Below are 13,421 nucleotides of genomic sequence, written 5' to 3'. Positions count from 1 at the left end.
CACATTTGACGCCTCATTCCTAGCTATAATCTAGATTTTAAGAAGAAAAGAATGAGGTGCAATAGCTCATGGACATGAAAATATGGGTATAGAAAACTAAACTTTGCCCCTCTCAACACAGAACAGATACGCATTTTCGAGTTAGCTGACTTTACTAATGAATCCAACCGAAAGTTTAAAGTAAGCTCATTAAATGTTTAGAATCATAACTTCATAAGGTGCACATCATTGTCATTTGCTTAGACTTCACATGTTAGGGCGGCTCCAATTCTTAATCGGGTGGTCACATGACCACCTTTAGACGTGGCAAACTGGCGGCTCCGGTTCAGGTTTCAATCGGGTCAATTTAATGCGGGTTAAAATGGGATTGGGTTCAAATGGGTCATTTTATGTGGGTTAGAAACAGGTCGAATCAATTAGGTTGCAGGGACGGGTCAGTTTGACCCGTATTTTTCACATGGATTTTTTTTTAAGAAGTTAACATGTATTTGTCATTTGGAAAGTCACGCACAAATTATTGAAATAAAATATTCATTACTTTGAATTCACCATTCATATCAAGAATGAGCTTAGCTAAACAAAATAATACTTGTTCAATATTTTTAAAATTATACAAATTTCAACATTACTAAACAAAATAAAATAACACAAAGAATAAATAAAAACAAATACACAAGTTTTATTTCTACACAATATCAACATCCCAAAACATAAAACAAAATTACAAATGTCTTATTAGATAACTAATTAGACAAAGAATAAAAACATATAAGAAATTTTCAATCTTGAAAATTTATTTTATAATCTATTATCAATTGTAATTGACACTCTATTTTAATTTGAGAATACATTAGAGCTTGACTTTTTACTAATTTATACATGGTATGTTTTAGTATATCATGTCATTGTTAAGTAACGTACACTCTAGGAAATATCATAATTCATTATAATTTATTTTGAAAATTCGTTAGTTGTGGACATGAATTGTCAAAAAATAGGTCCAACCATTCATAATTTATGCTAATTTCATTGATACTTTAACTTAAATTTTTACACACTTATGAATGTTTCTCATACATATCTATAATTTAAAATATATTTTTTAACTCTACTATCACTAGATTATCTTAGCATGTACTTTATTATTTGATATCTAAATTTTTTTACTCATTACAGAATGCCCCAACCATTCATCTATTAATTCGTTTGCATGTAGTTATATATGTAAATGTCTCAATTGTTTCCTTAAAACTCACAATATACAATTAAATTAATATTGTTTTAATCGGGTCACGAGTCGTTAGGGTTGACCCGTGAAAAACGGGCTGATTTACGGGTCAACTCGTTTTTGCTTCGGGTAAAAAAAAACTATTTTTCGGGTTGGGTCGTTCAGCAAATTAACTCTATTGTCACCAGATTATCTTCGCATGTACTTTGTTATTTGATATCTGAATTTTTTTACTCATTACAGAATGCCTCAACCATTCATATTTTAATTCATTTGCATGCACTTATATAAGTAAGGGTCTCAATTGTTTCCTTAAAACTCACAATAAACGATTAAATCAATATTGTTTTAATTGGGTTATGAGTCAATTTGGGTTGACCCGCAAAAAATGGGTCGAGTCATGGGTCAACTCGTTTTTGCTTTAGGTAAAAAAAAAAAGAAAAAAAAACTATTGTTCGGATTGGGTTGGGTTAGCAAATTCTGACTCATTTTGCCATGTCTTCTAAAAAACGCATATTTTCAAATAGTTAATCTGTTAGTGCTTGCTTTAGTCTTTAGCTGATTTTTTATTATTTAAATTTATGTGATACACTTTGTACACGTAGTTGCACTAAAGTAATACCTGAATACTTTATTGAACATGAATAATGTAACCGTTGAGAGCATAAGTTGAATATATTGAATGAACTTATAATCTACCATTTATTCTTTTGCTAGCACTATGAACATATTTCTTATAAGGAAATCACTTGTATTGTAATATTCATTTTTAAGCAAATTTATATTGACTTGAATAATCTTCTTTTGGGTCCTAGATCTTGAGAAAATGTCTCATTTTTTCACCCTAATAGTTAGGATAAAATAAAAAGAGCATATTTACAAAGAGGTTTTTGTCAACCTCTTGGCCATGATTTACCTAAAAAAGAAATTAGTCGAGTATTGCATCGATTTAATCTTAATTAGTTTAAAGAATACAAAAATTAGTTGGAACAGGTCATAAAAAAGGATGATGCATTTTTTTATTGTTACTTATTTAAGCAAGGTGTTAATAATTGAATTAGAGGTGAATCGTATAATAATTGCTTTGCTATGTGCATTGAAAAAGATGTATATAGCTGATAGTATTGACAATAAAATTATTATACAACGATTTAAAAATATGAAAACTCGTAAAAGAAAATTTTAAAACTTTATATATTTGTGTGTTTTATAATTTTATTTTAATGTTGATATATTCAAGTTTTATTTTTAATAATTTTTGTTTAATTTAAGTTTGTTGAAGACCACATTTATGGATATGTAAGATTATAGTGATAAATACAATGAAGAACGCCTTACGGAATAGAATAGAAGTGTCCCAAATTTGTTAAAAATGTAATCTCCCTGGTTACACAATATTGTCTTGTTTAGCAGCTTCTAAGATCGAGAATCCGGCAAGGTTTTGGAAGAAAGGAAATGGGTGAAGAGAGAAAGGGATTGATGAGGAGCAAAGACTGGGACCTGATGCCCTGCGCCTCTCACTGTGGCCAATGTTAGGCCCCCCTCGTACGTCTGCACCCAACCTGCAACTTGAGTTTTGTGAAACCATGCTCTCCATTCTTCCTTTATTTTTAACCCCAGCTTGTTTACGCTGAACCTTGTTGATGTCACCGGCACTCTCCCATCCGTGTCACCACTGTATCATTGTCATCGTCATCATTATTCTCATTAATTATTAATTCTAATGTTTATTGTTGTTTTTGTGTAGAAACAATCTCTAAATCATACCCAATATTTATGAACTAAAACATAAAAGACGATAATTAATTTGTGATATAATGTTAATATAGTATGGTTTATGATCATGTTAACTAATACATTATTATTATTCTTTTTATAGAAAAAGAAAAAAGTACCTGATCTTTTTTTTTGTTTTGTTTTTTATAGCTTTTTATATTTTCTATTAAAGCAGTATCAAAATTTTTCTAAATTTTTTTATTCACAAATGCCCTAAGAATATCCATTAGCCTGATCCTATTATCAATATATTATTATCGGTTATCAATATATTATTATCGGTAATGGAGTCAAAATTTATAAGTATTTCTTAAGGATACAAGCAAATTAACTAGGTAAAAAAAAAAAAATTGATATCCAAAAGACAACCTAAAATAATAAAAGGAAACCATAGGAAAGGAATATATCATTATCAATGGATGCATGCAATTCGACATCATGTTCCAGGAGCTAATATCAATTTTAGTAGATTAAGCAGTAACGTTTTTAGGGTGACCAGAAACTAAAATTTCAACATTCAGTGTAGATAATTTTCTATTAACTTAACAATTCACAGTTCTTTTCAAAGGTAGAGAAATAAGAACTAACTATTTCGAGAAAAATTAAACAAAGTAACAATTTGACACAAAATAATATTCGTTTTCTTGAATTTATAAAAATGTGCCTAACAAAATTGAAAATTACAATTCGAATGACAGCCTAGAAAATTAAAGATAATATAAAATCTAAGGGAAAACATGTTTTGTTGTTTATGACTAATGGGGAGGAGAATTCAACATTTAGTTTTCCTAATTAAAGAGAGTTGGCAATGCTATTGAGCTTTTGGTTATATGTATTAACCATTTTTTAAAATAAATATGATAGTGACAATAGAAAATGGGGGGATTAGAACTCTGGACTTCTTTATTAAAAATATTATGAGATGCTAATAGAGTTATAACACTCTTAGTCATTAGGGTAAACTTTATTGCACACAGAGAGAGAGAGAGAGAGAGAGAGAGAGAGAGATCATGCAGAGCATATGGACTGAGAGCATATTAAATTAAAGTATGATAGTTATTGGTATTCTACGGTTAATAAGCATGTTAGCACAGTAGTTAAATCTAAAAACAATGTTATGAACATTTTGATTTCATTCTTGAAAATTGTAAAGAGGCATTTTTATGATATATAGACAAGGTCTGAAGATTGAAGAATAGGCATGGGCTGAAATTGAAGGGAGTACCTGTAAATCCAAATGCGCAGTCCCGCATTTAAGAGCTTCCGAATTATGGGCAGCACTGTGTCTGCTGAGTCATTCCATCCGTTGATAACACTACTGAATTTCACGAACCATAAGCTAAAAATATGAGGATCTTATCAACCTAATCTAGCTACCTAGCAATTAATATGCAGAAAATTATAAAGACTCATTCGTAACTCATCAAATTATATATATATATATATATATATATATAATGCTGGACATTCCTGATATGTACACAGCTTAATTAGTTGTCTGTTCCCTGCTTATTCTTGCAAAATATCTAATGTTGTTAACACAAAAACTTGCTTATCTAGACTACGGGCATGGTTAGCTACAGCTAACCATTCCATTAATTATTTTCGAAAAAATCTACTGATACAAAACTCTGGCAACCGTTGATATAGCAAATTGTTAATGCTAGATGAAAAAGTAATTTTAGAATCTCAGACATTTTAAGTCTTGACTACACATTTGTTCAAAACAGCTGACTTTGTAGTATATCACAAACACACATTGGATTGGCAAAATTTGGATGTAAGATTCGCGTCATGTATGGACGTATAATACAAATTCAAATTTGTGGGTCTTTGGGTGATTGAAATTGCTAGTCAACCTGACAATAATTTCCAGTTGACCACAAAATAGAGGTACTTTACAGTTAAATGTTTTATACTTTTATTTGCGGTTGTAACATTTTAGGCCTCATCCAAAACTCATTATGTCAGGCATAGTTGTATGTGGTATAATAAGAGGGGGGTGCTGGTTTGTATGTTGTATAATAAGAGGGTGCTGGTGCTGTGATGCAGTGCAGGCTGTGATGCTATGATGCAGCAGTGACTAGTTGGCTGTGATAGTGTGCTAGTTGTATGCGTGCCTAAGTGTCCATATGTGAGGTACATTAGAGTTGGTTGGTAACTGTGTAAGTCAGTTAGAGTTAGTTAGGGACTGGGTCATTGACAGTTATTTTGGTGTTGTATAAGGGCCCAATGAGTTGTACAGTGAGTAATCAAGCAAAGTGTATTTTTCCAATGCAATCTTTTCTTTTCTTTGTTCTTTCCTTTCTCTCTACTCTGGAGGCCTAGCTGACCTCGAACCCAGCTACACAATAAATCCCCAATTCCAATCCTAACACATTAGCCCAATCATCACCCTCATTGATGTCATCGGTTTCCAGTCGCCACCACTAGTCACAAATTTTTTTTTTTATCTAAATTTTTCCTTTTTATTATATGTGTCTAGAAAAAAGAGAAAATGTGGCGAAAGTAGTAGCAACGAAACCAATCAATCAAAAATGTTTTTTGGAGTATTTTCGCAACCAAACACTTAAAAATATATTTTTTCTTAAAATATAAAAATAAATAAAAATAAATAAAAATAATTTCATATTTTTTTAAATTGTTGAGATGACATGTTATAACTTATAATTGATTTGCACTAAATATATGATAAGTCCATGTAAAAGAGGTATTTCATATATATATATATATATATATATATATATAGAGAGAGAGAGAGAGAGAGAGTTTGAGTTCAAGTTATACTTGGTGTAATTCTAAGTAATGTTGCACAACTCAAAAACTTGTTATAGAATTTATATTTTGAAAATCCTACCGTTGAATTATATGTTCAATATGTTCTATATATTCTCAATTTGATGTTATTTACTATTTGATCTATGAACTCATATTTTATGCATTATTTTAAATTGCAAAAACTTAAATTTAAAAAATTGATTGATGATAGGGCTATTAATTCTTGATCACCTTGAAATTTTGCAAGTATTGAGAATATACGAAGATAATAGAATCTAACGGTAAATTTGTCAAAATTTACATCAAATTAAAGAATATTAAGTAATATAACATTATTTAGAGTTACACCAAGTGTGACTTAAACCCAACCTTTTATATATATATATATATATATTTTGTTGCGTGTTTGGGACAGTTGAGTGTGTGAAAAAAAGAGTTAAATGTTAGTTTATTTATATATATAAAAAAGATTATTTGCAACAAAAAACTAAAATTTAAAAAAAAAAAAAAGTAAAAAACGAAAAACAAATAAGTAAAAGCCAAATGCACCCTTACTAATATATATAAATTTTTGTCTTTTGGTATAATGTTACTAGCATTTTCATACTACTGTACTTTTACCTGCATGTGGTATAAGGGTAGGGCAATTTAGTAACGTTGGCATGTAGGGCCCTCTGGACATCCTCTCTGTTGAAATATTTCTCCACATAATCCTCTGTACATGGATCATAGCCGGACGGTAGCTTATGCCAGAGGTTCTGAATTCAAGAAAAACAAAAACAAAATTTCTTTGAACAACAATTATTAATGGACAGCGAGGGACTATTTGGTTAGGCTGAAAAAGTGAAAAAATAGAAAATTATGAAAAGATGAAAAAAATGAGGATAGAAAATTTTTTATTTATTTTTATTTAGTTGGGAGTAGAAAAGTAGAGAGATGGAAAAAAATAAATTTGAACAGATTTATTCATATACCCTTGTTAAAGAATAATATCCAATAAAAACAAAAAAGTGACAAATAACCATAAAAAAAACAATCACCTAAATTTATTAAAAATAAAAATCATGATTAAAAAAAAATTATGACCAGTTAAAAAAAACAACTATCACGTTAATGCTCTAAAAAAAAGAAGAAAAAAAAAGAGGACTGCCAAAAAAAATAAAATAAAAGGCACGCCTAGGCCTAGAAATTCAAAAGAAGAAAAAAAATAAAATAAAGGCAACTTGAAAAAGCTTGCAGTGTGCACTTACACATGAACATTTTTGTCAATCAAGAAAAAATCATCTTCACTCAGTTTTCTCTCAATTTTGGGAAAAAATATATTTTGGTGGACTCAGAGGAAAAACACTTGGGCTCCACTATTTATGTTTCTTCATTCCTACCCAACTAAACACACTCTAATTAAAAAAAAATTTCCTTTCCATTTTCTCTCCAAAATTTTTCACCCACTCTGTTTCACCTCCAAACAAACACATCCTAAGTGTGGGTAAGTCTTAATCACCAACTTCTCATATTAATGAAAAAGTGTAGTACTATCAAATTTTTTCACAATTTCTTACCACAATGTGGCAAAGTATGATTGATAAGGAAAAAACAATAGGTCCATATATAACTGATAATTAATTATGTATTTACAGTCTGTCATATCAAAATTAATTATAACAAAAAATTTATGAAATATTTTGTAATTATAAAACTACTCTAGATTAATTTCAAACCACTAGCTAGGAGTATAGTACATAAACTTAATGCACCTCCAAAACAGGTCAGTTATGAAATTGCTTCTTCGTGCATAGTAATCTTTGAATGACACTCTTTGTCACATTATTTTCTACAATTATCTTATATAATTGGTTATAATTGAATGTTTATTACTTTCACACGAATTTACAACTTTTTTTCAATAGCTTTATTACATCAAAATTGTAACAAAGTTGTGGCATAAAAGGATGTATTCCTTTTTTTTTTCCACATCCATCATGTTTTTCACTATTTTTGTGTGATATATTTACCTTTGGTTTTAGTACTTTTTTTTTTTTTTTTTTTTGCAGCACCAATAAATAAATGAAAATTAGTTGCCATTTTTTGGTTATTATATATGGGGAGACTTCGATTCGGTGATATTCTATCAAAAGAGTTTATAATTTTTCAGCCATTGATATCCTAAAAATGAGATTTAAACGAAATTATAATCTTTCCTCTAAACTAATAGATTTTATATTTTTTGAACAAACAAACCATTCCTTTGTGATTTGACCTAATCATAATTTGGTCTTACAAATTTTTTAAATTGTTGTATTTTTAACTCATAATATTTGGAAAAAAAAAAAAATCAATAAGGATTTTTTGAATTTAACCATAAAAAATTAATTTTAGTTCAAGCTTTAGGGTCACATATAATAATTGAAACTTTCTGGACTAAAAAGTAGTGATTCATAGGACCAAAGCATAAGAAAGTATAATGCAATTTGTTTGTACTTAATATATTGAGGTTCTAACAACTGCTATATATACATGTTTTGTCTCACACATTTATATATTGCAGAAGAAGAAAGAAAGAAAGAAAGCCTTACATGTTGAGTTATCAAACGAGGAGCAACAACGAGCTTGGGAGAGGTTCTACTTAGGGAAGTGAGGCAAATCGGTGCATAAATGTTGTAAATATCAATGGCAGAATATGCTTCTAAGAAACCCCTGATATGATTACCACAATTCCTTGTTTGGTTATCACTCCTGAAATTGCACTCCTTCACTATATCATTGTACAGTTTGTCCGAGATGATTGCATGACTCCATGCATATTCAAACATGCCACTTAAATCTGTTGCATCATTGATCACAGCATTCCCAATCTGGTTTTTTCTTATTAGGAAAACAAGGACATGTAAATATTATAAAAAAAAAGCCTTAATTTGATTGGAATATAACTAATTAGCAAAGTAAGATACATATATATATAGGGCTTACCATGAACCCATTTAAATTTATGTACAAGTTCTTGCTGGCTCCTTTGTTTCTTTCATAAATGAGATTCGCAAGCTGGGGAACATAATGACCTTGAGAGAGAGAGAAGATGCAATCAAGTAAGAAAAATGTAAAACCTTTTATATATATATATACGCACACATATATATAGATAAATAAGAAGAGGTTAATTTTGTGAAGAAAATGATACCAGCATAGCTCTCTCCAGCGAGATAGAAGTCATTGGATTTAAAGTTAGGAAACCTTTTGAACCATCCAATCAAGAAGGCATGTGAATCGTCGGCTGTTACTCGATCACCAAGCATATGCAAATCTTTTGATTTGTTTGTATAGGAAAACCCCACACCGACAGGTGCCTCCAGGAATAATATATTTGCAACTGATTATTTTAGCCAACATCAAATAAACTTGAAAAAAATTTGTTACATAAAAATCAAATTAGAATAGATAATATATATAATTATATCAATGAAAATGACGATGCATTGGCCAATGGTAGCTAGATCATTGTTGTGAACTTTTAAGTAAATTAAAAAAATAAAAAAGCTAATTATTGAATTACCCTTATTCCAAGAAAATTTGTTAAGATTGAGCTTGATTCCGTTTAGTTGGACAAGAAATGGGCCGAGTTCTTGTGCAGCTCCGTACGCAATGGATGAGCAGCCAGGTCCTGAGAATACACAACGCTACTATTAGTATTATTCTTAATTTGTTTTGTTTCCCAAAATTCATTGCGTACGTGGCAGTAGATTTGAAATATAAATTTCAAAACAAGTTAAAGACAAATAATAAGGAAATTGGCAATATAGTTGAAAATTTCCTTAAAGTTTAATCACTCTCAAAAATCTGTTAATAACAAATGAAACAATTTTTTTATTTTCTTTTTGGTTGCACAGATCCAAAACATTTCATAAATATCCCACCCCCTCCCTCCCCAGACTCGAAATGAAATCGAAGCGTTTCTCCATGCACTTAAGACATGGGGAGAAAACATCTGACTCAACTCCCCAAGTGATAATAACCAATGAAACTTGATGGGTAGTTCAAATGTACAGAATCAAAACTGAAAATCATTAAAAAGATGATGTTTTAAGTCATTTATGTTCTTCCCAAGAAAAAAAAAAAAAAAACTCATTTATGTTTCTCTTTTTATCATAATTATTAAAATTCGTTGGACTATAATATTATCAGGCTCAAGTAAACCTATAGTTAGGTCCATTGTACTTTATGTATTGTATGATTGTATTGTGCACTAAAATGGAAAATTCTGTTGCATTTAAATGTAAGGATAACTACATTGGAAAGTAACAAAAACAAATAAACAATATTTTTTAATCAAATGATCTTAAAAGCAGATCAATTAGGCTTCGTTTGGGAGGTCAAAAGAGAATGGAAATGAATGAAATAGATTTAAGTAAAGGAAAGAATGGAAAACAATAGAATGTAATTAAGCAACCTTGATTGGATGTTTTAAAATAAATAAATGAAAATGAATAGAATATAAGTAATCTTGTTTAGGAGTAACATAGAGGAAATAAAATGGAATTATTTTATGACAATATTATTATTTGACCCCTATTTTAAAATAAAGAGTTGAGTATATAGGAGTATTTTAGGAGTTTTAGTAAAAAAAAATCATTAAATCTAATTCAATTCCTTCTCATTACTCCTAATTTTGGGAGAATAAAAATTTGAAGTTTTAAAATAATAAAGAGGAATGAATGATTTCTCCTATCTATTTCATTTCCTCCCACTTAAACTCTCAAATAAGGGAATATATTTTCCATTCCCCCCATTAAAACTCTTAAACAAACGAAAAAATAAATATTTTAAAATTATTCTTTTCATTCTATTCTATTTCATTCCTACCAAGAGGGCTTACAATAAAAACTCAACTTTAACCACTCCCTCCAAATTACCCATTAACCAGATTCTAAAATAATATATAACCGTCATATAATAAAAGAGAATAATTTTTATTACACAAAAAAAAGTATAAACAGATTAAATGCAACAAGTTAAACTCATAAATTAAATAATAAACACAAATTGAAAAAGAGTGGTGAAAATTCTCAAAAGAAAAAGAAAAAGAAAAAGAAAAAGAAAAAGAGCAAGAGCGGTGAAAAGAGGAGGAGGTCCTAGCAGCACAAGTGAGTGATGGGCCAGGGGTGGCAGTAAAAAGGGTTTATGGCTTTATGCCGATTGCCATGCGCGCAGCTTTGAACAAGAGAGGGGAAAGAGTAAAAAGACAAAAGGCGTGGTTAGGTTGTTGGGCCAGGGGTTTAAGAAATTTTATATGAATAAAAAATAAAAGCCTCAAAGGGACAACGCTTGACAGTCACAGACTCACTCACACACAGCGACAAAAGCAACAACAGCGTGGGTGTTAGGATATCGATATATCATATCATTTCATATTTTCTTTGTAGACAAAATGTAGTGCTTGACAGCCTAAACTCTAGTCCTATCAATTGCATGATCCAACCTCAATTTTTCCATCATTGTATTTTTTTTTTTTTCTTTTTGAGAGAATCCATCATTGTATTGACAATATGTTATTATTTAGAAACGATTATGAAATGAAATATGAATAATTTTTTAAAGGATCTAGTTAATGTGTGTTTTAAGAGTACACATTAAGTTATTTATTTTTTAAAATATTTTATGGAGAATTGAAAAAGTTGTAAAACTTTTTCAATTCTTAATAAAATTATTTTTAAAAATAGTATATTATTGTGTGTCCATAAAGCACACATTAATAAAATCATTTTTAAAAAATATATGGAAGTATCACTTTTGGTCCAACAATCACTTGGACCAAAACAATATCTTATTTAAGTTACTTTATTTTAAAAAAAAATTACTGGTTAAAGTATGAAAAATAAAGCAAAAAATGTAGAAGGAAAAAAAAAAAAGCCTGTCTTAAACAGCATGTACATTGCTCTAATGTTCTCAAAGTGTTGTTGTAACTTTCGATTATTTGTTATAAATCTCTTATTAGCGTACATAAAAAAATGTGGCAAAAATTCTCTAATAAACATGAGAGAGAGAGAGAGAGAGAGAGAGACCTCCATTGAGCCAAAGGACTAATGGCTTGTGAGAAGGTGCTTCCTGGGCTTCGAAGAACCAGTAAAAGAGTGCCTTTTGATGCTGGGGTCGGAGTTTGACATAGCCCGCGTAGTGTCTAAAAGTCACGGCTGGTTGTCCTGGCAAGTTTTTCACTCTGTCAGCCTCTTGCTCCGCTTCTTCGCCATGAATTTCTTCGGTGGAGACCACTAGAAGAGTGAAGACTAGACAACAGAGAAGCAAGTTCCAGACAACGGCCATTGGAGATTGCAACATAATATAATAACAAAACACCCTCTTAGTAGTTAGTACTATTACTATGTGAGAGAGTGTGTGTGAAGTGAGACCCCAATAATGAACGTAGTGAAACCGTTTGTATATATAAAAGAGTTGGGGAATGGTTTATGCCAATTGAACGTTAAAGGAAAAAAAAAAGAGTAAAAAGACAAAAAGCTTGGTTAGGTGGTGGGGTTTGGGTTTGAGAAATTTAATAAATAAATAAATAATCAGAGGGACAAGCTTGACAGTCACAGACTCACACACAAAAATCGACAAAAGTAGGGATAATTGATAGGTCAGGAATGTATTAACCCCTTGTGATGAATTAATTGATTAATTAGTCAAATTTATTAATTAATCAAATTAACATGCAATGTACGTAGTAGCATAAACAAATCACCAGCTAAAATAAAATGCAGCAGAAAATAAAGTTGACAAGGTGATTTGTTTCTGAATGGGGAAATCCTCCAAGACAAAACCCCCACCAGGTGATTTTAAGGTCACCACTCCCGAGAATTTACTATTATTACAACAAGCGGTTAAAAGTAAAGGAATCTCAGTACCTTATACTAACCTACAGTTGAACTCTTACCCCAATACCCAATTGGATTTGTTCTGTAGTGACAATATCTTCTTTTAACGCATGGCTCCTAGTACGTGACTAACTAATAGATGCGCGGATTCTAGTACGTGACTTAATCACCAATTTGAGAAGGATGTTGGCTGCAAAGTTCTTTAGTTCATTACACGATCAAGATCACGAAACTCCTTGGTCACAAAACTCTACGGTATACAAACACAGCAGCTTCTTCAAGAGGAAGAAGAACTAGGACAAATTAGGTTTCCGGTCACAATTTGCATGAACAACACTTTGCTTCACACTCGTGCAACTGTGCTCACTATGACAACCCTTAAAATAATCCCTATATATGTTTAGGATTGTGAGAAAAAAATGTCTAAACACATACTCACGGATTGGAATGAAATCAGAACTAAAAATCTTATTTTCATAAATCTCGATAGATACCCTATCTATCGAGTAGCTGTCGAGCATCGGGCTTAAACAGCTTTTTAAATCTCGATAGATACTAGCTGTCGAGATTTAAAATCCAGCACTTCATCACTTGATTCTTGGACAGACTTGCATGGTTTTAACACTTGAACTTGAAACCTTATTTCTTGAAGCATTAAACACATCCTAGATCTACCCAATTACAAGTAAAATGCGTTTTATCAAAGGATTAGCTAATACATTATGACATATGTTCCTAATATGAATCATATATGTCCTAACAATAACAATTTTGCC

General features: G+C 30.5%; 1 protein-coding gene across 2 annotated transcripts; it reads right to left on the bottom strand.

Moving 5' to 3' along the window:
- Positions 1-2,539: 2,539 nt before the first annotated feature.
- On the bottom strand, positions 2,540-12,219 carry LOC142626976 (serine carboxypeptidase-like 35). 2 transcript variants are annotated; one of them, XM_075800747.1, is made up of 8 exons: positions 11,836-12,219; positions 9,330-9,437; positions 8,958-9,146; positions 8,750-8,838; positions 8,356-8,634; positions 6,404-6,540; positions 4,230-4,322; positions 2,540-2,903 (listed from the first exon to the last, which is right to left on the bottom strand). In XM_075800747.1, exons 1-8 carry the CDS (start codon positions 12,107-12,109, stop codon positions 2,645-2,647), a joined length of 1,428 nt encoding a protein of 475 aa, XP_075656862.1. In that variant the 5' UTR covers positions 12,110-12,219; the 3' UTR covers positions 2,540-2,644. The 2 variants fall into 2 exon arrangements, with proteins under 2 accessions (XP_075656862.1, XP_075656863.1); XM_075800748.1 differs by having other exon boundaries at positions 4,230-4,319; positions 11,836-12,199.
- Between the last annotated feature and the right edge of the window lie 1,202 nt (positions 12,220-13,421).

Source organism: Castanea sativa, chromosome 3 (assembly GCF_040712315.1).
Source record: "Castanea sativa cultivar Marrone di Chiusa Pesio chromosome 3, ASM4071231v1".
Lineage (NCBI taxonomy): Eukaryota > Viridiplantae > Streptophyta > Magnoliopsida > Fagales > Fagaceae > Castanea > Castanea sativa.
The sequence above is the reverse complement of the archived record's forward strand: the minus strand, read 5'-3'. Positions and strand labels throughout refer to the sequence as shown.

What these genes read in the sequence shown, in the direction of transcription:
- LOC142626976 (XM_075800747.1), bottom strand. Translation starts at nt 12,109, where the DNA reads ATGTTGCAATCTCCAATGGCCGTTGTCTGGAACTTGCTTCTCTGTTGT. An exon ending in AGTCCTTTGGCTCAATGGAG is followed by an intron (nt 9,438 to 11,835) that starts GTCTCTCTCTCT and finishes GTGTATTCTCAG; the next exon opens with GACCTGGCTGCTCATCCATT. An exon ending in CGCTGGAGAGAGCTATGCTG is followed by an intron (nt 8,839 to 8,957) that starts GTATCATTTTCT and finishes CTCTCTCTCAAG; the next exon opens with GTCATTATGTTCCCCAGCTT.